Source organism: Epinephelus moara, chromosome 22 (genome assembly GCF_006386435.1).
Source record: "Epinephelus moara isolate mb chromosome 22, YSFRI_EMoa_1.0, whole genome shotgun sequence".
Taxonomy (NCBI): Eukaryota; Metazoa; Chordata; class Actinopteri; order Perciformes; family Serranidae; genus Epinephelus; species Epinephelus moara.
Window position 1 is genome coordinate 15,711,428 of NC_065527.1, and position 20,878 is coordinate 15,732,305.

At 40.8% G+C, this 20,878-nt stretch overlaps 1 protein-coding gene across 1 annotated transcript in view; it reads left to right on the forward strand.

Annotated features, from left to right (window-relative positions):
- c22h18orf21 (chromosome 22 C18orf21 homolog) overlaps window positions 1-18,566 on the forward strand; it is a 30,371-nt gene extending 11,805 nt beyond the window's left edge. The window contains exons 4-5 of the mRNA XM_050033839.1: window positions 16,781-16,974; window positions 17,349-18,566. Coding sequence (XP_049889796.1) covers window positions 16,781-16,974; window positions 17,349-17,523 — 369 coding nt within the window. The 3' untranslated portion in view covers window positions 17,524-18,566. The remainder of the gene's footprint in view (window positions 1-16,780; window positions 16,975-17,348) is intronic.
- The last annotated feature ends 2,312 nt before the right edge of the window (window positions 18,567-20,878 follow it).

A 20,878-nucleotide genomic window follows, 5' to 3' on the forward strand; every position in this document is an offset into this window, starting at 1 on the left:
CCCCCCCCCCCCCCCCCCCCCCCCTACATCAGAGAGCTGTGATAGAAGACAACCACTGAAGAGCCCCTCTGGTGATCTGACATCAGCCCTAATGAAGAGCAGCTCTAGTGGAAATGCTGCTGCCTCATTAAAATCTGGTTGGGTTCATTTAATATGCAGGTATTCACCACGCAAGGCACTCTGAACCCACTCTATCTCAGTATATATCAGTTGACTGTGAGGGCAAAGAGGAAGACAGATGGAAAGAGAGAGCAGCAATAATAAGAGCAGTGAGAGAAGTGGAGGAGAATAACACAGGAGAGTGGAACAGACAAGGTGAATAAAAGCACAGGGGTGAAAGGCAGATAGATTACAGAGGTGAACAGGAGAAGTCAAATGATGGACTACGAGAGGAAAAAAAGTTGTCGTCTAGTAACATAATTTTGTATGAACTAGTGGGTGTGTGCTCTTTCCTTTTCTACTTCTGTGGACTGTGGTCAGATCCAGGGTCAGATAGCAAAGTCATCTGGAGGAAGTGATTTGAGAGAGTCTGTCTGAGTCTGTGTGTCTGTGTGTCTGTACATCCCATTCTCATGAACGCAATGCCTCAGCAATGCCTGAAAGGGAATTTCCTCAAATTTGGCACAAACGTCCACCTAAATGATTTGAGGGAATCTGTCTGAGTCTGTCTGTCTGTGCGTCTGTACATCCCATTCTTATAAACGCAATGCCTCAAAAGGAATTCCTCAAATTTGGCACAAACGTCCACCTGAATGATTTGAAGGAATCTGTCTGAGTCTGTCTATGTGTCTGTACATCCCATTCTTATAAACGCAATGCCTCAAAAGGAATTCCTCAAATTTGGCACAAATGTGAATTCATACCCTAATTGTGACAAAATTTCACACAAATGTCAAATAGAATATAATGATAATGTGATGATATTTTACATCCAAAGGGTCAAAGGTCAGCTTTACTGTGACATCATAATGGTCTGTAAAAACAACTTTCTGGCCGTTATTTAACGCCATACTTCAGGAGCAGTAGAAGAAACATTTGGTCGGATACTGAGTGACACCAATCTTGGTTGCCCCCCTTCAAACTGAACAGTGGTGACTGTATCGATCATCTGTGCTGCTGGGTTGAAGATGTGTGTGAAGCGTTCGCATTTTCAAATTTGTACCTTCTTTGCAGCAACATCCATATTTGAAGAATTGTCAACTGTCATGGCTACATATGAGTCTGGACAGACATGGATCTAAACTGCAACTTGACCAGTTGTTGGAGGCATACAACCCCACAAAGCAGCAATCCTAGTTTATAATGATATATAATTCTGTGTGGTGTCATGTCGCATTGACTTTTAGAAGAAAACCCATTTAAATTGCTAGTTTACAACTAGCTAGTAGCTTCCAAGTCCTTGGGAAGGACGTTAGACACAAACTTGCTGATGGACATCCTGGACTTCAAAATTATAAACAAGGACCTGTGTAGCACATCACACACACCCTTAGTCAGACATAACTATGTTGTGTGTTGTGCCCTGAAGCCCTCTCTAACAGACACTGAGTTGTGACTGAGCACCTCTCCTCTTACTCATGTGTCAACAACAGTGTTTTGGTCGCGATGGAGAATGTTGATGCTTAGTCATCACGTGACTTCCTAGTAAACCTATACAACCCAAGCATGTCCTTCATGGTATTTTTAGCCTCTATTTTCATGGTCACTCGCCTGTCATAGACTATCGGTTCAAGGGGCAACATGTCAAGCCGCATATGTGAGACCGCAGCATACACCTGTGCTTGGCAGAGGGGTAATAGTGAGACGATACCCTTACAATGCAGAGTGGTGAAGTGGTGAGATAAGAGGAGGAATGTGGAGTTGCTTTCCTGTCATTGCCTGCCTGGCTCTATGCTGATGAATAGACCACAGCAACCCTGACAGAGAGAGGGGGTCAGCACGAGAGCCTGGATAATGAGATTAGCATTCACTCGTCTCCTCTTCAAAGATAATAGCGTGGGGTAGTTAGGATAACTGGATTATCAGATGTAATAGAAGTTGTTGTTTTTTTTACTTTCCCATTTTTTTGTTGATTTTGAAAAAAATAATGTCCACAGTCTTGAAAACATCCTGAGTGAGATAATGTGCCACAGTGACCATGAAATCTTAATTTGTTTTTGTCAGTGTTTCATAATTTTATTGTTTTAACTCAGCATGCCAGAGTTGAGTGTTATGGCTGTGTACACAATATTCTGCTCTTCTTACCGTTAGTCACGTAGTACCCTGCAGGAAGAGGCGGAGGATTTATTGGAGAGATAATCAAAACATGCTGTCGTATAAATTTATTGTCCCATTCATTCCTCCCTGTGTGCAGGCTTAGACAGACAGTTTATTCAAAACAAGGTGCGAGTATTTGCAGACGCAGACATCCGTGTTTGCTCCTGTTCTTAGTCCTCTTCCAAGTGCCAAAAAATTCTGGGATCTTGCTCTGGATGAAAGGTGTTGTGGGATGCTTTGAAGAGCTAATTGTTTTTATGACTGCTTTTTTTAATCTCCTATTCGGATTAAGTAGCTTCTCCAGGCTAAATTGCATTCATAGTCTTTTCAGCTTCGTTAGCTAAATATTTAGTCTTCCAAACAATATGTATACAGCGTACTACTGTAATATGTGGCATTTTCTATACTAATCCTTTTTGACATACTGTACTGTATGTATGGATGAATGGATGTCAACTCAATGCAAAACAAATCTACCTACGGGTATGAATAAAGTAACCTAACCTAACCTAATACCGTATTTACAGTAAGTGTTAGTGTTAGTGTCATTTAGAGTGCTGCAAGAATGAGTGCTAAAATATGGAAATGACTAAGCATTTCCGCACTTCTGGTTCCCTCGTCTCAAAGTCATTGGATTTTTTGAATGGGTTTTGCCCAGGTCACACTGCCTGCGTGAGTAGTGCTTGTGGCTCACGGGACCTTTTTTTGTTTCTTTTTTGCCACCCATGCTAACGGATTAGAGCAGCCTCAATGCCTGTGTGAGCAGTGCTGCTCAGGTGCAGCGTGGCTGCTGCTCAGCTGCAGAACATCTGGAGAACAGGAGCAGGAGAATAGGAGTCTTGCCTATGTTTTTTTAATGTGACGTGTGTGGTTTTCAGCAAAAATAGACCATGACAATCGTCTTTTGATAATCATATTGACATCATGCCACCTTTCAGCAAAGTTTTTAATGTCTTAATCTGTCACAGACATGAAAAATATAAATCTTAATTTTCACAGCTCCATAAATGAGTTGAGCACCGGCTTTTAATTGTGGAAAAACAGTCAACAGGCAGCATACTGTCTGTGTGAACAACGCTGATGTGTGAGCCACAGCAGTTCAGCTGGGTAGCCGTCACCCACTGCTCACGCAGGCAGTGTGTCCCGGGCGTTAGAGATTTTCAAGTTTTAAATTTCATCAGTAAATACCTGATTGGTAAATTTAGAAGTTTTAGGTGTCTTAAAAAAGCAGTACAAGTAAAGTACAAATAGCATAACAAGTGGCTAAATGAGACTACAGAGTGTCATCACGCTGAGCACAGCTTTACAGCCTTATTGTGGTGGGGACATTATGTCATGTGACCGTGGTCAAGTTCCTTTTTAGCCATTAGCTTAATATCTCTGAAGAGTGTATATGCTTAAAAAGAACCAAAAAAGTAGTGTTCATTTGTGAAAATCATCTTGCTAAAACACGAGTAAGTTAGGTACAGGGCTTATTTTCTGCAATAATTCAAAATACAGTGGAAAATCCCATAGGCTTTTTTTAATGAGGAAACCATACTGATGTAGTTGACATCATCATGGGCATACAAAACAACGTCATCCCTGTACCACTCTATTATGCTTTGACTCATTTTCTGTCATATATATAAGTCATATATATAATGTCTCAGTCCTTATTAAACGTGGCAACATTTTCAAATAATGATCATATAATGATGATCAATACATAAACATATGCAAAAGTAAAGCAAAAATTTCTCAAAATTGCTCAATTTTTTCATTTTCATTTTTCACTTACAAATGTTTGTGTAACTGCTTGGATGTTGTTTTATGAGGCTCTGGCGGCTTTCAGTTGTCTCTTTGTCTTTAACGTTACACGGCTTGGCTTTCTCTCGCAAGCTTCTTCCTACTTTTCTCTGTGCTGTCTCTTGTGTTGATATAGATCGGTCGTGTTGTTGCGGGACGTGGCAACTTTAACTTTAAACTTTTACACAGCACGTCTTTCTGTTCAACATCGCCGTACCTGAATCCAAAGTATCGCCATGTAATAGACGTTGGGGTTTTTTCCGCCACCAGCTCAGCCTGTTCATGGTCGTGCTCATGCTCTTCTTCAGTGTCTATGTTGGTCAGTGCTGCATGCCGGGTGGTCACCTGACCATACGTGCTGCACACACCAGGATAGCTTGTGGGCGTGATGTCAACAAACTCCACACACTGTAGGAGAGGTAGTCACGTTCACAGGCACACACGTTAACATTTATTTGCATTAAATCGCAAATCGCAGCCTTTTATGCGGTTATGTAATCGCACAGCCTGACATCGCGATTGCGATTAGATTAATTGTGCAGCACAACTTTGGAGACAAGCTGATGTCAAGCTGACATTTTTAAGATTATTTTTTGGGCTTTTTGCCTTTAATGAACAGGACAGAGTGAAATGGGGTGAGAGAGAGAGAGTTGACATACAGCAAAGGGTTGCAAGCCGGAGTCGATCCTGCGACCGCTGCAGCAAAGCATTGCCTCTATACATGGGGCACCTGCACTATCCACTACGCTACCAACGCCCCAAGCTGACGTCAGCTCATGACGGATTTCTTCACATGGTCATCTGCTCCTGGCATGTTACTGCAAATGTTGATATTATGTAGCCTACATTGCTGCGTGTAACTAGATGCTACAAATGTACAAACATGTAATCTTGGTTGCTGTTGTTAATTTTTCACCAATGTTGAGATGTGAAGATTTTGGTGTGGAAGCTTTTATTGGTTTTCATGGTAGAAAGTGCCACTGTACTCCGTTATGGTCATTCCCTGCTTGCAGGTACACTGCTACATGTAGCTACATGCTAACATCAGGGAAACATGTCATCTTGGTTCCTTATGTTGTTAATTTCTCCATGATTTTGGATCATATTATTGCTGGCACATGTCCAGTTGTGTCAAGAGGCTTTTATTTTTCACAATAGAATGTAAACATGTTCTAGCACAAACCTAAAATACAAGTATGCACCTGAAAATGAGCAGTGTATGTCCCCTTTAATAAAACATGTCCCCGTCTCAGCAAAAATGTAAGCACACACATGACCCGTAGATGCATATTCACACTCATAAACATGGGAGGTGTGCATTATTTGTACTCCAGGGTGTAAATCCCCCTCATTTCACACCTTATTGCTATCCCTGTAGGATATATGTGTCGCCCTCTAGGTGGATGCAGGCACATGATACTCTTTCCTCAGCTCTGTGAAGCTATGTCGTAGAGGTATTATAAATCAGGTATGTTTATGCATGCTGGGCAGGTTATCTAGCAACGGATATGGAAATAAGTTGGAATGTAGCCCCACAAGAGAAGCAGAGACCCTAAATGGAGTGAAGGATAGCATGTTCTCCTCCTCTGTTCTTCTGTTCTTCCTCCTTGAGTCTAGACTTCCCAGCAGAGTTGTTTATTACAAGAAAAAAGTTTTGAGTTTAGACTTGTATACGTTAATGTTTTGCAGGTAAATCTATGCCCAGTGCCTAAACTCAACAGTTACTTATCAGTAAAATAAAAAGTGATTCTTCCTGATAGTTCACCAAACAGGTGAATAGGCACACTTGCTGAATGTGCAGTCACGATGCTGTTAAACAAGTGTTGTTTTGCCACACTTGTTTTACTCTGAAAACAACACTTGCTTTCAGAATAACAGATGAACCAGGCTTGAAAAAACAAAGTGACAGAACATAAGTGGTTGAAAAATCGTTCCCTTTTCCCAGAAGGGCCATTTCTTCCTGACTTGAGTCCAGTATTTCTTTGTAATTTATGTCACCACTTCTTCTTGACCTCACTGGCCACCTCTCATCCTCTCATCCCCTATTCTTCTTTTTTCCTTGCACTCTCCAATCCCTCCCCTTCTTTTTCTCATGCATTTTACCTCAATCCATCCATTTTTACTGGAGTAATGTCGTTGGAGAATGTGCCTCCTAAAGAGATGACAGGAAACAGGAGACAGAGATGTCTGGCTGGTTATTTTCCTCTGTTTTCTCTCAGGGAACCAGAAAGGCTCCACAGAGGGTTTTGACACCTCGAGGTTGGGCAGCGAGTGACAGGATGACAAAAGGGAGACGTGTCTTGGAAGAGAAAGGCCAGTGGTTGTCGCCTTGAGCTTTTTAGATACAAACACAAGAGACTTGCTCGGAAGTGGAAACACTCACTCATATCTCACGTGTGTCCGGAATTAACAAAGTGTGTACTGAAGTATTTTAAGCAAGTTAACACACCAGTAATAGGAGCCCTGGTCAATGCTGGGTTCGTGACTGACATCCGCTGGAAACCTTGAAGAGCCTGTAAACATAAGAAAACATACAGAGTGTAAGACACACTTATTCAGAATCAATGCATATTGGTTTGTTTAGCACACACACACTATAACCCCTGGGCTGGGATCAGCTTCTGCTCTCCTCTGTCATCACGTTTGTTGCCCAGCTCACAAGCAGGATAAACCCCATAAAGAGAACTTGATGCTGCTCCATTACAGCATGTCATCTGTCAATTAGCTTCTGTTCCGCTCCTCATTTCATTTCCTCGCCACTATTAAAAGCCTACTCTGGAACTTGGCAATCCCCACTATTGGGCTCAACTGTAAGTTGGCACATGTGTCAAGGTTTGGAAGCCGCCACTGTTCAGTTTTTGGATCCTTACTCACTAGCATTTATACCGCGCCTGTAACCGATTCTGACAGCACGTATGCACATTGATGCCATTCATAGCGTATCTCTTATAAAGTCACATTTTATAATGGACGCAGAGCTGCTCCGAATCCAGATCTGTCTCTAGGCTGTTTTTAATGCCTCTGCACTGGCCTTTTCAGGTTGTCCGTCTGTCTGTCCCATTCTTGGGAACATGATAAGAACACCTTAAGGGAATTTTCTTAGATTTGGCGCAGACGTACACCTGGACTCAATAGATTTTGATGGTTAGAACTCATATGCTTATTATGAAAAATTTCAGACAAATATCTAACAGGATCAAATATGAAGTGATGACATTTTATACCCAAAGGGTCCACTTCACTGTGACATATTGACATTCTGCAAAAACACATTTCTGGCCATTATTGAACACTATATCTCAGGAACAGAAGGGGGGACATTTGGTCTGATACTGAATTTGTGACACTAATCTGTGTCCACCTTGAAACTGTGCCGATTATAAAGATCTTCTATGCTGCCGGGTTGAAGATCTACAGTATGTGAAGCATCCATGTCTCACAATTAGCTTCCGTATTTGAAGAATTGTCTGCTGTCATGACTACATATGAGTCTGAACAAACTGAGTGTAAAGTGCAACGTGACTGGTTGACAGAGCCACACAATCACATGGCTGTAATTCTAGTTTATTCCTAAACCCCCCAAACTCTACTTGTGTTCAGAGCAGCTGCACCCTGAAGCACAGCTGGTCCATGCGGGGACTAGATGCATAAAACTGTGTGTAGATTTACAACTCAAACTGTGTGTATGCACGAATAGAGCTACACGTATGCATTATTTATTATTATTTGCAGATTTATGAAGCCACACGTACCCCTGGTTCTGTTTTATGAATCTCAGTCATTGTAGAACTGGGCGCATATGCACATGCCTAAGTTCTACTCCCACAATGTAACAATAAATTTATGTCTCTCTCATTAAATTTCATGTCCACTTTATCATATCACTCGTAGCTATGTCTAAAAAAAATGTTGTGTATGCCTGGTCTAAAGTATGCATGAGGTGCACACTGTCTCACCTCACGTTCTTCTTCCATGAATACCAGCTTTATGTATGAGAAATGGCATACACGTTGTTTTTGTGCATATCCATCCTTAATGCATCCGCCCCCTGACGTGTCGTTTAATTTAACCTTTGTGTTAGTCTGTTGTACCGAGTGACATTGGCAAAGACTCTTTGGTGTCTCTGCTTTAAATGCAAATAAAATGTGACGATGTCGTCAGTGGAGACATTTATGTTTGCATTTTCAAATGTCGTAAATACACTAGGCCTTTAAGCAGGGGTGCATTTCTAAATTTAATCCAAACCATGACAGCATGCCCTGGAGAATGCTTCCACAGATAATATCTGAAAAATTGGAAGAAGCATTTGTTCTCACAGTTTATCTCTGGATAGTTATTATAGTATATCTGAAAGAACCTTATCAAGTGACAGTTTTTCCACGGTGAGATATTGCTGATTCATTTGGCTCCAGATGTTCTTTCAGCACTCATCAACTTGTAAAATACTGCAACAGAGGACCCAAAGCATCATGAGTAATATTTTATATGATCTTGCTAACTGGATAAATCCTCATTTAAAATGTTTATACCTTTCCTCCAACCCGTTGCTCTGGTTTGTTTTGAGGCAAACCTGCTGGTGTGATTCAGGATTAAATGTGACCTTTATCGGCGCCAACAGACAAAAAGAAAGAAAATAACAGTTATGACATGTTTTTCTTTTTTTAAATGGCAGTGTGTAGCAGCTCTGCATTCAGATCGGGTGTCTCTGTGTATTTACCGGGCAGCCTGCCTCCAGACAGTGTGACTAAGTGGCTGCCTGCAACATCACGGCCTGCCTCGTATTGATCCCCCAACTGCTCTTCTGCTTTCAGCTTTATTGTGTTATATTGATGTGTTCTCAAATGACTTTCACACACAGTGCGCGCAGATATTTGTGCTTTTGAGTACACGCACACAAGGACATTTTGAAAACTCAGTCACGCAATCAACATTCAACACTTTTTTCAGGCTTATATTCAGTGCGGAGGCACTTATAAGCACTTAATTCTGTCACTCACTCTGTTTCGCTGCTCATCTTTCCCCCCTGGGTGGTGTCGAACTGCCTAGGTCAAATTAACCAACACAAGCTGACCTCCAATAGCAGAAAGAGAAAGGCAGGAAGGGAGGTATTTCTGGAGCAGGGGCTATTATTAGAGGCAAGGGTCCATCTGTAGAATTGATTTATGTGGCTCTGTTTGTGTTTGTGTGTCGCTGTTTCACATGCAATTTACGTTCTAATACTCAGGACCAATGTAACACATATGAGATGTATAAGCATGCGTGTACATGTTTGGGTGTGACATGAAAGACCCAGCAGGTCGCAGACAGCGGAAGCACGACTCCTTAGAAGTGTTAAAGTCATGACCCTTCTCCTCTCATTTGCCACAGTATTAGGTTACACATGGTCAACCGGGCACAGCTTTAGCTGCATGACACAAAGCTGCAAAATCTCATGGAGAGTTGTTGTGTTTAGAGTTATCCTTCACTCTTTTGCTCATTTAAACATCAGACTTTTATCTCTGAACATTCATGTAAACTTAAAAGGATGCATGTCTTACAAAAAGCTTGTAGACTTAAGTTCCAGTATGTAGGATTTAGAGCCGAAATGGAATATAATATGAATAACTATGTTTTCATGTGTGTGTAATCATCTGAAACTAAGAATCCTTTTGGTTTTGTTAACTTACGATTAAACATTAATATCTATATTTGGAGCGGGCCCTTTTCCACAGGGTCTGTCATATTGTTTGTACAGTAGTTGTGTCAGCCACCATAGTTTTCCTACATGCTTTAACTTTCACTTGATTGTAGTCTGCAACCTCACCACTAGATGCCATTAAATCGTACACACAAGACCTTAAAAGTATATGTGGTAATTTGTGCCTGCCTTTAAAGGAACACTTCACCCCAAAATGAAAAAGACATATTTTTCCTTTTACCTGTAGTGCTATTTATCAATCTAGATTGTTGCGGAGTGTTGGAAATATTGGCCATGGCATCTCTCTAATACAGTGGAATTAGATGGCACTCAGCTTGTCGTGCTCAAGAAAAAAGCCCCAGAAAACACATTTGAAAAACTCAACAGCAATGTCTCTTTCCAGAAATCATGACCCTGTTACTCAAGATAATCCACAGACCTTGTCAGGAATTTCATGTCTGAATTTTTTTTTTTCTACCTAACAACACCCACCAACCGTATCACCACGCAGAAGGAAGCAAGCATCTACTACTAGCTTACCTAACTGTACGGTCAAACCAGAAGCCTCCAAAGAGGCAAAGTCTCTCGCAGACGCCCAAGAAGCACGGCTGTCAAAAATATTTGTGGCAGTTTTGGTCGCTCTAGTCACTCATCACGTGAATCATTCGAACGTTCATTCATGCTTGTCAATTTAAGGGAGCAGCAAAGCAGGCTACTGGCTTGAAAGCAGCGTAGTTGCTGCTTGCTGTTGTCCAGTCAAACAGAAGAACACCTAAAAAGGTCATAATTAAACAATAAAGCCTGCAATTCTCTCCTCTATTACTAACATTACACACTTTAAAACTCACCAGACCAACCAGCTACCTCCAAAACTCATTCTTTTTATTTTGGTCTCTGTAACCGAACAGCGACACATTATACAGGACTGAGTGGCCACGAACACAAGTAATCAACTTCTCGATACCCATTGTCGGAACAAGTGTACTGTAGGAACCAAAGTTACATGGCTTGTTCTCTGGGACCTGCTTCATCGAAGCACGTCGGCATTCCGATTGGTTGTCGCCGAACTGCGTCAGAGCTCATTACCATAAAGTTAAACTAGTTTTAACTCCCCTCCAGACCAGCTCCGGTCACTTCGGTCGCCCAAGTCGCCCAAGTCACCGGGCTCTCATTGAAAATTAATGACTTCCACCGTTTTGGAAGCTCTGGTTGCTGTTGGTTTGAACGTACAGTAACAACAGTGAGCTAGCTAACATTACAGCTCAGCTGAGGAAGAATGCTGTTATTGTTGACATATCGCACTGTCGCGAGCATGAGCCTCTCCTCCATCAGTAGATGCACGCTTCCCTCAGCGTGGCATTATGGCTGTTGGGTGTAGTTTGGTCGAAAGAAAATAGTTTCTACATTAAAACTGCTCACAACAAGGTCCATGGATTATCTTGAGTAACCACGTAATGATTTCTGAAAAGAGACTCATGCTGTTGGGTTTTTCAAATGTTTTAGTTTTTGTTTGTTTATTTTTTTTTTGGAATTTTGAACACAACAAGCCGATTGCCATCAGTTTCAACATATTAGAGAGAAGGCAGACATCTGTACGGACGATATTTCCAACACTCGGCAACTCACACCAAAACTATCTAAATGATAAATAGCACTACAGGTAAGAGGAAAAAAATATGTGTTTTTGATTTTGGGGTGAACTGTCCCTTTAAACTGCCTTCACTGCACAGACACCATGAGAATTAGCAGATTGGTTTATTCTGTCTTCATAATGGCATAAAGGACGCTTAAGCTGTTTAAGTGGGCTGTAAGAGAGCTAGGTCTTTTTATGATTTAAGGGATGAATAGTGCGTCATGCTGATTTTCCATGCACCGTGCATGATTTTCCAGAGCTAAACAGCTGTGATGCATGGGATAAAGGTTGAGTATATTTGTAACTGTGGCTGTCTGTTCATGTTAAATACAAACACAAGCCTGCATAGGGTGTCAGACAGCAACCAAAAGGCTCCTCTTTTTGTTTGGACAAATGGTCAAGGCTGAACCAGTCAGTGTGAAAATATACGTCTCATACAATAAGCACCATTGGCAGTATTAGATTGTGATTTACTTTGTTTCTTGTCTGGAGGATTTCATTGTAATAGTGTAATCACAAGTCATGCTGTCTTCCTCTGACCATATGGTGTACCTAGATTTTCATTAACAGAAATTTAACTTTCTACAAAAAACAACTGTCCTTAATATTCCCCACAGCTGTGTATAGGTTTATCCTCTTCATACTCCAAATCTCCAACATGTCGCTTGTGCCATATGCTCGACTGGCCACTGTTTAGGTCTGTCTGCTCCCAGGATCAACAGATAAGAAATCAAATCCATGTGTGGCGCAGGCTCACGTGTGTCCCTCCAAGTGCATACACTACATGTTTAAGGATTAGTTTAAATTAGATGGGTACACGTGATGGGTGGGTTTTCATTTCAGGTTATCATGACTTATTGTTGCTATACAGAAGCCGTGACGTCACTGTTGTCGTGGAGTGGACAGTGTCACTTTCTTGACTCCTTCATACTGTCAAGTTTGATGAGTCTTTGCAGTGTGATTTTTCATGCACGTGCACACACACCTTTTCCGGGAAAGGTTTCTTTTCTTAGAGCCTGTCATCTCAGTGCCTCAGTGCGAGCCAGCTGATGATGGAGGGGCCACTAGTAGTAACTAGAGGACAACAGGATAAACAGAAGCAGGTCATTCGAATTGTAAACATCCATCTGCAACCAGCTGTCTGTGTTTGATCCACTTCACTTTGAGCCACACGCTTCTGTTTTTTGTAAGGTGTGTTGCAATCATTAGATAGTCACTGAGTGCAAACCAGTAAAATCTAGGCTGTCACCCAAGTGTCCACAGCCCCGATCACTTACAGTACGTGTTACGATTGCGGGCATAGCGGCATTTACAACTGGGGAACAAATAGTTTTTGTTTGAGTATTCCCTTCCAGTTTCCTGTTAAGATTTGATGAGATGAAACTTAATGATCAACAGGAGGAAATTGGGTAATTGCAGCAGGAAATAACAGGCGGTATTGATGGCACGGTTCTAATAATAATAAAGCAAATAAAGGGTGAAGTATAATAAGACTGCTCATCACAACACTTTAAAAATATATTCAGATGGATAGATACATTGAAACAGGAATGAGGTGGAAATTGGAGGGATGCATGTGCAGTGTGCAAAATGTAAGATGCACTTAATGAAATGTGTGCATCACTGGCTCGCTGCATCATTAAATTTAAGTGTGTCTTATCTGTTCATGTTATTAGGTGGAGACTAAACAAATGAATGAGGTATAGATGTCTGATTTGAAATTGTTTACTTAAACACAGCTTTTCAGCCCAGGTATTTTTTTTGTATTTTTACCATAGCCACAGCTGTGCAACTACTAACATGACTTGCATGTAACTGTCTTTGCCAAAAGTTGTTAGCAAGAGACAGCCGTCAGTTTCTCTCAAATCTTAAAGTATAAGTAGTGCATTTCGCCTGTTACCTACAAATTTTATGTTCTGCATCAGTTTCTGCATTTGGCATACCGTTGTTTAAAATTTCCTTTTGGGGGAATTTAGTTTCCCTTAATCTCAGTGCAGCATGGAAATGATCTCACAGTTCATGTCAAAGTCAAATTGCAAGATTTTTGAAAACTCTTTAAAGTTGGTGCATGCACACACTCAATTTGAGATTTTCTTAATACAAGGAAAAGCTTATTTTCTCTTCCCCCGTTGTTTCTGACTCTCAAAAGACATTTTGATTATTATTGAAGTATGTAGTCTGGATGGGGGGATCAATCCTGCATGATTGAGTCTTTGATGCTCTCTAGTAACTCATTTGGTATTCATTCATTCATTTTCCATATAGCTTATCCTTTTAAGGGTCGTGGGATGGCTGGAGCCTATCCCAGCTGACATTGGACGTAAGGCAGGGTACACCCTGGACAGGTCACCAGACTATCACAGGGCTGACACATAGAGACAGACAACCATTCACTCACATTCACACCTACGGGCAATTTAGAGTCACCAATTTACCTGCATGACTTTGGACTGTGGGAGGAAGCCGGAGTACCCCGGATAACCCACACTTACACGGGGAGAACATGCAAACTCCGCACAGAACAATTTGGAAAAATTAGAAATTCAAAATAAGACTTAAGGACACTAAGGACTGTTTCATTGCTATTCTGTTGCTAGGGCAACAACTTTGGTCCCTGTTCACTTCATGTCAGCTTCTGCATTAACATACATTCAAACAGGAAATACAAAGGGACCCATTTAGAATGTTTATGTTGTCAAGTATGAAACGGTCTATAGCAGGATAGATATTTCCTCCTATACATGTGAACCCAGCTCCTCAAGTGCCACTCCACTCACTATAGACCACCACACTCTTATCTGTTTCTCAGAAGTACCTCTATGTAACCAGACAGTGATTCGAGTGTAACAACCTTTGCCATGTTGTTGCAATGTTAAAACATATTAAAAGACAAAAAGAAAAGCCTGCAGAAAATGTGCTCCTGTATAATAAGTCTGAACGGCTTTATGATCTCCTGTCAAATTTACCCTTAGTGGATTGAGGGCTTTATCAGCTTTGAGCTATTACAACTTTTTTATTACAATGATTGTAATCACAATTGGTTTGAGCTTTGCTAAGTTTAGAAGAGTGCTCATTTTTTCGAGTTCAGGAGAGATAATGAGTTTGATGAAAAGGCTTCTGCTATTAACATGTTCTCTTTCAATGTGAAGCTTCAGCTGTAGAAATAGAGGCCATCCCATTTGGATTTTTTTTTACCATTTACATGATCACAATAAGTCAGAAACCACACAGGAAAGTAAAAAATATCTTACATATTATCTAAATCTTATCCATAGATGCTTTGATGTTTAGACTGTGGATCACCTTGCTGTGTTAACTTGGAAATTATGGAGAAGATAGTCAGCTACACTTTGACATTATGAAGAAAATACTTCATACTAAAAAAAAGTCAAAATGATGACCTCAGCTGTTTACATAGTATTTTTCATTCAATTGTTGCATGTGTGCTGCACCATAAATAATATCCTTTATCCGTTTTGATTTTTTCCCCATTGATTTTAACAAGCAGTGCACACATAGGAACAATTAATCATGTCTTTTTGCACACACAAACAATATCATGATCTGTGGAAACAATGTTCTGGATTCTAACAGTATCTTTCATTAATACCTTCGTGTGTTTGGAGATGCATAGATGAAAGTCTGACTCTTAATCCCATGAGATAAACCTTGTGTGTAAGCAAAGATGTTTCTAGATGAGTCCAGTTTGGGTCTAAGTGTCCCCACTGACGAAGCAGCAGCAGAGTGCTGGCTGTCCCGCAGAGTAGTCGACCCTTTTGACAGGACATTGGTCCATCCTCCTTTGAGCCACACCCCTGTGCAAAGATGGGTGGGTCAGTTGCGGGGCTTGCTCTGTATAAAGCTGCAGGCTCATGTAGTAAACACTCCACACACGGTCACGTAGAAAGAAAGAGGAACTGTGTACTCTCAGTGCATCGAAACCCAACGCTGTCCAACAGACACCTGTCAGATTCTGAAATGGCTACCTTCGTGTCGGTGAGTTTTCCATCTCTTCAGCATTCAGGACTGTCAACAGCTCAGCTCAGACTTGCTGACGTCTGCAGTGGTGGTCTGTTTGGACCAGTTTTAACCTTGTGCAACTCTTGATGGCTTAATGGGATTTAAGTTACTGACGGTTGGGAGGAATGTGAAAGAAAAGTCCTCAGTCGAAACTAAATAGCACTTTTCTGCAGAGAGGAAAGTTTCTCTTGTTCAAGAGTTTTATGATGTATTAGATTTGGTTTAATCTTCTGTAGCTCATCACTAAGAGGATGTCTTTATCTCCAAACTGTTATTGCCTCTTGATTTTAAAGTGGTTAGCTATGAATACTGGGCAGAAGAGAATCAGCCAAACCATAGCTGCTGGGTTTTTCTTATCTGTTTGGGAATGTACCTTCATGTCCGTCACTAACCTCGTGACAGAATGTACCTCAGTTTGTCCCAGTTACATTCTGGACACATGCATTGTACCTTTTTATTGGGACACATGACAGTAATAGTCAGGAGTCTGGGATGCCAATTGTTGTCGTGAATCATGAGAATCTCATGAACCAGCAGCTGGGGCTTGTAACTCTCATATGTGCGTGCATTCTTGGCCCAACATAGGGTCTTGTGTAATCCATGTCAGATTGCTTAGAATTTATCATGTAAGGCGCAGTACAGTGTAAACTCCACTGACATGCCAAGGTAATTGTTAGAAAAAGGTCATTGAGGTGAACTGGAAAAGTTGGCTGACGTCTCTTGTAGCGTCCATTCCATGAATGGGTGAGACTGCATGGCAACAGCCCCACCTTGCCCGCTCGTAGGCCACGCCAATATTTCCCATCCTGCTTTAACTAATCCAGTTATTTTCATATCTGCACAAACATTGGAGGGTAAGATTATTTTGGGGATGTTTAACAGGGCCAATGAGAAGAGCCTCAGCTGTTGAGGGAATCATCTCCTGTCATGAATTGCTTCCTGGACTCCAGTTATGAACCAATCCTCAGCTGTGAGATGGTAGTAGATGTGTCTGTGAGGCTTCAGGCTGGCCGGCGTCAACCAGGGCACATGAGCACCTCTCATTACAGCCCTGTTGCCTGCCACAACAGCGGCTAGTCCTGCTCCCTGTGTCCCTTGAAGCATCCTGTCACTGCAATCGATGTCGAGACAAAGTTACAACAAACTCCCGTGTGTCCCAGAGAAAAACAGACAGCTGTGGCTATACTGGGTTTGATGAAAAATAACAAATGAAATGACAAAGCAAACCTTCCCTTATTTAGATTTAAATCAGTTGGTCGATAGACTGGTATTACAGAACAGTAGTTTCAAGGACCTTTTAGAAAACTTGCATGCCTTCACCTCACAACCTCGTTATGTATGAGAGAAATATACATAGATGCAGGCCATGCAATATTAATACATATGCTTTCCTCTCCGTATCCCAGATGGCCACCTGCCACACTTGCAACAGGACATCCAGACACAAAGGAATGAACAGGGAGTTTATAGCTACCCTCGCCAAGACCCACAGCACACCAGGGAGCGCCGGCAAACACAAGACCCCACAGTCAACCAACAGAGCCAACATGACAACTCCCAAGACTCCCAGCAAAGACAAGACACCTGCTCATACACCTAGGTAAGTTATTTTGAGCAGGCTGATATAAATATCCTCCGAGCTGAGGGGAGACAAACCAGGTGAAACAAAGGTTTTTCAGGAATTGGTCAGTTTCTACAACCTTCCTCGACTAAACTCAGTAGGTATCACAGACATCCGAGAGGTTGATGTCAGGCATGTTTGCATTGGAATGATTCTGTTTCATTTAGAGAACTCGAGCTAGCTTAACGAGTGGTACGTGCTGGTATCCATGCTTGCCAGATCATATACTTGTTGACGGCATACTTTTTACATTTCCTGCCGACCGACAAAATCTCAAGTTACTGTGTCTTTACTTATAATCCCTCTGACCTTCTGCGTCTCTTCCTCCTCCCTTCCCAACTCTCTCTCCTCAGGTCCTCCACCTCTTCTAACACCCCAGGGTCAGGCTCATCTTCCTCCAAGTCTTCCTCCAAGTCTTCCTCCAAGCCTAAAAATTGGGTCGTGCAGCGCCTCAGCAAGATACTCATGCGAGAGGACAACCCGGGCAGCAAGAAGGGGGGCTTGAAAGATTTTCTCTCCTCACTTTGAATATCTCTCTTGTCTTTATATAAAAAACAAGGTGTTAGAGCCATGTTTGTAACCTGCTCACAACAAAGGCTGAGTGATTGGTTTCCGAGCCGGTGTGGGAAAGGTTACAGTTTGCCCACCAACACAGCTATTGCCGGGCTGTTTGGAATGGCACTCCTGGTATCCTGAATGTAACAACTGGGAGTGCTGGGCTGGCTATTTCAACTATTAATAAGGGTTACTGCATCTTCCGCTGAGCCGGTTGGAGGAGAATGCTTCTTTGTCTAATTTAGCACATGCAGTGTGTCGTCTCCTGAACTGAGCTGATGGTGTTTTAAGTGGAGCGTTTGAGGGGTTATTTAGTTTGAGTTAAAGGGCTGAAAATATCGCAGGAACACCCACTGTGTTCCAAGGTGGCGCTTGTGGCATGACGAGCTGGTTTACATGCCAATATCCGTATCCATTTTTTTTTTTTCTAAAGTTACAAGTACACCTTTATATGATACGTTTATGTGAAACTATTTCATATGATTTGATATCAAAACTTTTGTATTTTAATTTATTTATTTCTTGGCCCTCTCCAGTGGAGAGATGTGTTTTTGTAAATTCATTCAGTTTAGCTAAACATCACCAGATAGACAAACGTGCTTTATGTATGTTGTTGCATTTTTGTATGTGCATGCTAATGATTTTGAAGCTGTGCATTGTCATCAGATATTTGTAATTATCATCTAAAGTGGGACTCATCAGTTGCTGTTTACATTGAATAGGCACATTTGCCTAAAACCTGTACAGAAAGACTTATTGAAAATCAATATTGCCAAGACTTTACATTCTCTTTTAATATGTTCTTTGGCTGTGTGCTTTTGAAAGGTTCCTCTTTTCATCTTTTTGTTAAGAGCAAGAATTTGAATATATCTGCTGTGTTTTGTACTGCCTGATTACCTACCTGTTTTGCCATTAGCTGTTCCATGTACAGTTTGTGCTTAGATCCTAAAATACCTCACATTTGTATTCCACCTACACCGTGTTTCTCAGAAATAAAAATCTTTCCAGTCTGAGAACCTGAGCTGTTTCTTACTCACTGTGAAATGAGTGCTTGAAAATGTCTTTTGCTGCAACTTTAGTCTTGCAGATTTTATGCCCATGTCTCCGCAGATACAGATGTAGAATGTGTGATTCATCCAGCTGCATTTACTGAGGATGTTTAAGGAGTCTTTACACCTTAGACAGACCTGTATACACCCCAAAGAAAACTGCTGTGCCAAAGATGTAACATTAAACAATATATACATAGTAAGATAAAACAGAACAAATTATTGTGCATGTAAAACTAAACAAGGTACAAATTAAAAATGACAAAGTATGAATGCAGAGGTGGAAGAAATCATCATATTCTAGGTAAAAGGTTGATTAAAAGCTTCATTGCTGCAGTACAGAAATTTTCTGTTACAAGTCCTGCATACAAAATGTTACTTTAAGGGACAGATCACCCCAGAATCACAAATACATTCCTCTTACCTGTAGTGTTATTTATCAATCTAGATCTTTTTGGTGTAAGTTGCTGAGTGTTCGAGATCTCCGCCTTATCTCGAATATAATGGATCTAGATGGCACTCAGCTTGTGGTGCTCAAAGCACCAAAAAGTACATTTGAAAAACTCAACAGCAATGTCTCTTTCCAGAAATCATGACTTGGTTACTCAAGATGATCCACAGACCTTGTTGTAAGCAGCTTTATTTAGGAACTATTTTCTTTCTACCAAACTATGTCTGCCAACTGCATCACCATGCAGAGGAAAGCATTCATTCATGAGAGGCTGTCTGTGAGAACGCAAGATGTAAATATTAATAGTGTCCTCCTCAGCTGACCTGTAACATTAGCTAGCTCAGTGGTGCTAGGTGAGCAAGGAGTAGATGCACGCTTCCATCTGCATGGTGATACAGTTGGCAGCTGTTGTTCAGTAGAAAGAAATAGTTCCTCTGAAACTGATCACAACAAGGTCTGTGGATTATCTTGAGTAACCAGCTCATAATTTGTGGAAAGAGACATTGCTGTTGAGTTTGTCAAGTGTATTTTTTGGCGCTTTGAGCACCACAAGCTGAGTGCCATCTAGTTCCATTATATTAGAGAGAAGGCAGACATCCTATGACCGATATCTCCAACACTCAGCAACTCACATCAAAACAATCTAGACCGATTAAAAACAACAAATAAAACAACACTACAGGTGAAAGGAAAAATATGTATTTCTGTTTTGGGGTGAACTGCCACTTTAAGTAAAAGTACAAAAGCATTAGTATGAAAATACTAAAAAGAAGTGCAGAATGACATATTTCATAATAATGTATATTATGCCACTGAATAATTATTTATGTATTAGTATATACATTACTTTAACGTTGCATCTGGTGAAGGCAGATCTTACTTTTTTTCTATATATACATCCAGGTAGATTGTGAATTTCACGTCTTATTTTTACCCATAACAGTCCATCATAATCTATTTATTGATTATTGTATGTAATATTGATTTTAATCTACAAACAAACTATTAACTTAAGTTATAAAATAAAAGCAGTGGAGCAAACTGTAAAATATTTGCCTCAAAACTTAAGTTGAGTGGAAGTATTAAGTAGCAAAAAAGAAAAGCCTCAATTACAAATAGGTTGAGATAAGAGATCACATAAAGCTTTATTAATCCTGCAACAGAGAAATTGACCTGTCAAAGCTGCATAAGAGTCAAAAGCAAAGGAAAAGGAGCAAAGTATTTGAATGGTAGAAACAGGACAAAAATACAAATGAAGTAAAACAAAAGGTATGCACACTAGTTATACCTTTTTTTGGGGTGGCAGTTGCTCAGTCCATAAGGACTTGTCCTGTTTGTGCATGTGTGTGTATTTCGAGCCTGTGTGTATACGACAACAGAGTGAAGAAAATAAATTTCCCCTTGTGGATTTCTTCTTCTTCTTCACTCACGCTGATACTGTATGGCCATGATGGATAATTGCACAGGACAATTGTAATGCACACATGCACTAGAAAATATAAAAATCTATAAATATAATTGCACCGTAAAAAGTAAATGTCATTGCACACAAAGGAAATTGCACATTATAGATGTGTGATACAGTCATACATACACACAGAATTAGATTAAATTGTACTTCAGCTGAGTAAATATATACTTATTTATTTTCCAACACTGCATGGATGAAAGCAGGCTATACAGTGTAAAAAAAACTGAACAAAATGTGCAATTTAGTGTTAAAGTAATTATATGGTTACAGGAAATAATGATGTGTTTTGTCATAGTTGTTTATAGTTTGTCATACGTGTGTTACCGTTTGTGTCCTGCAGGTGTCGCTGGACTTTAA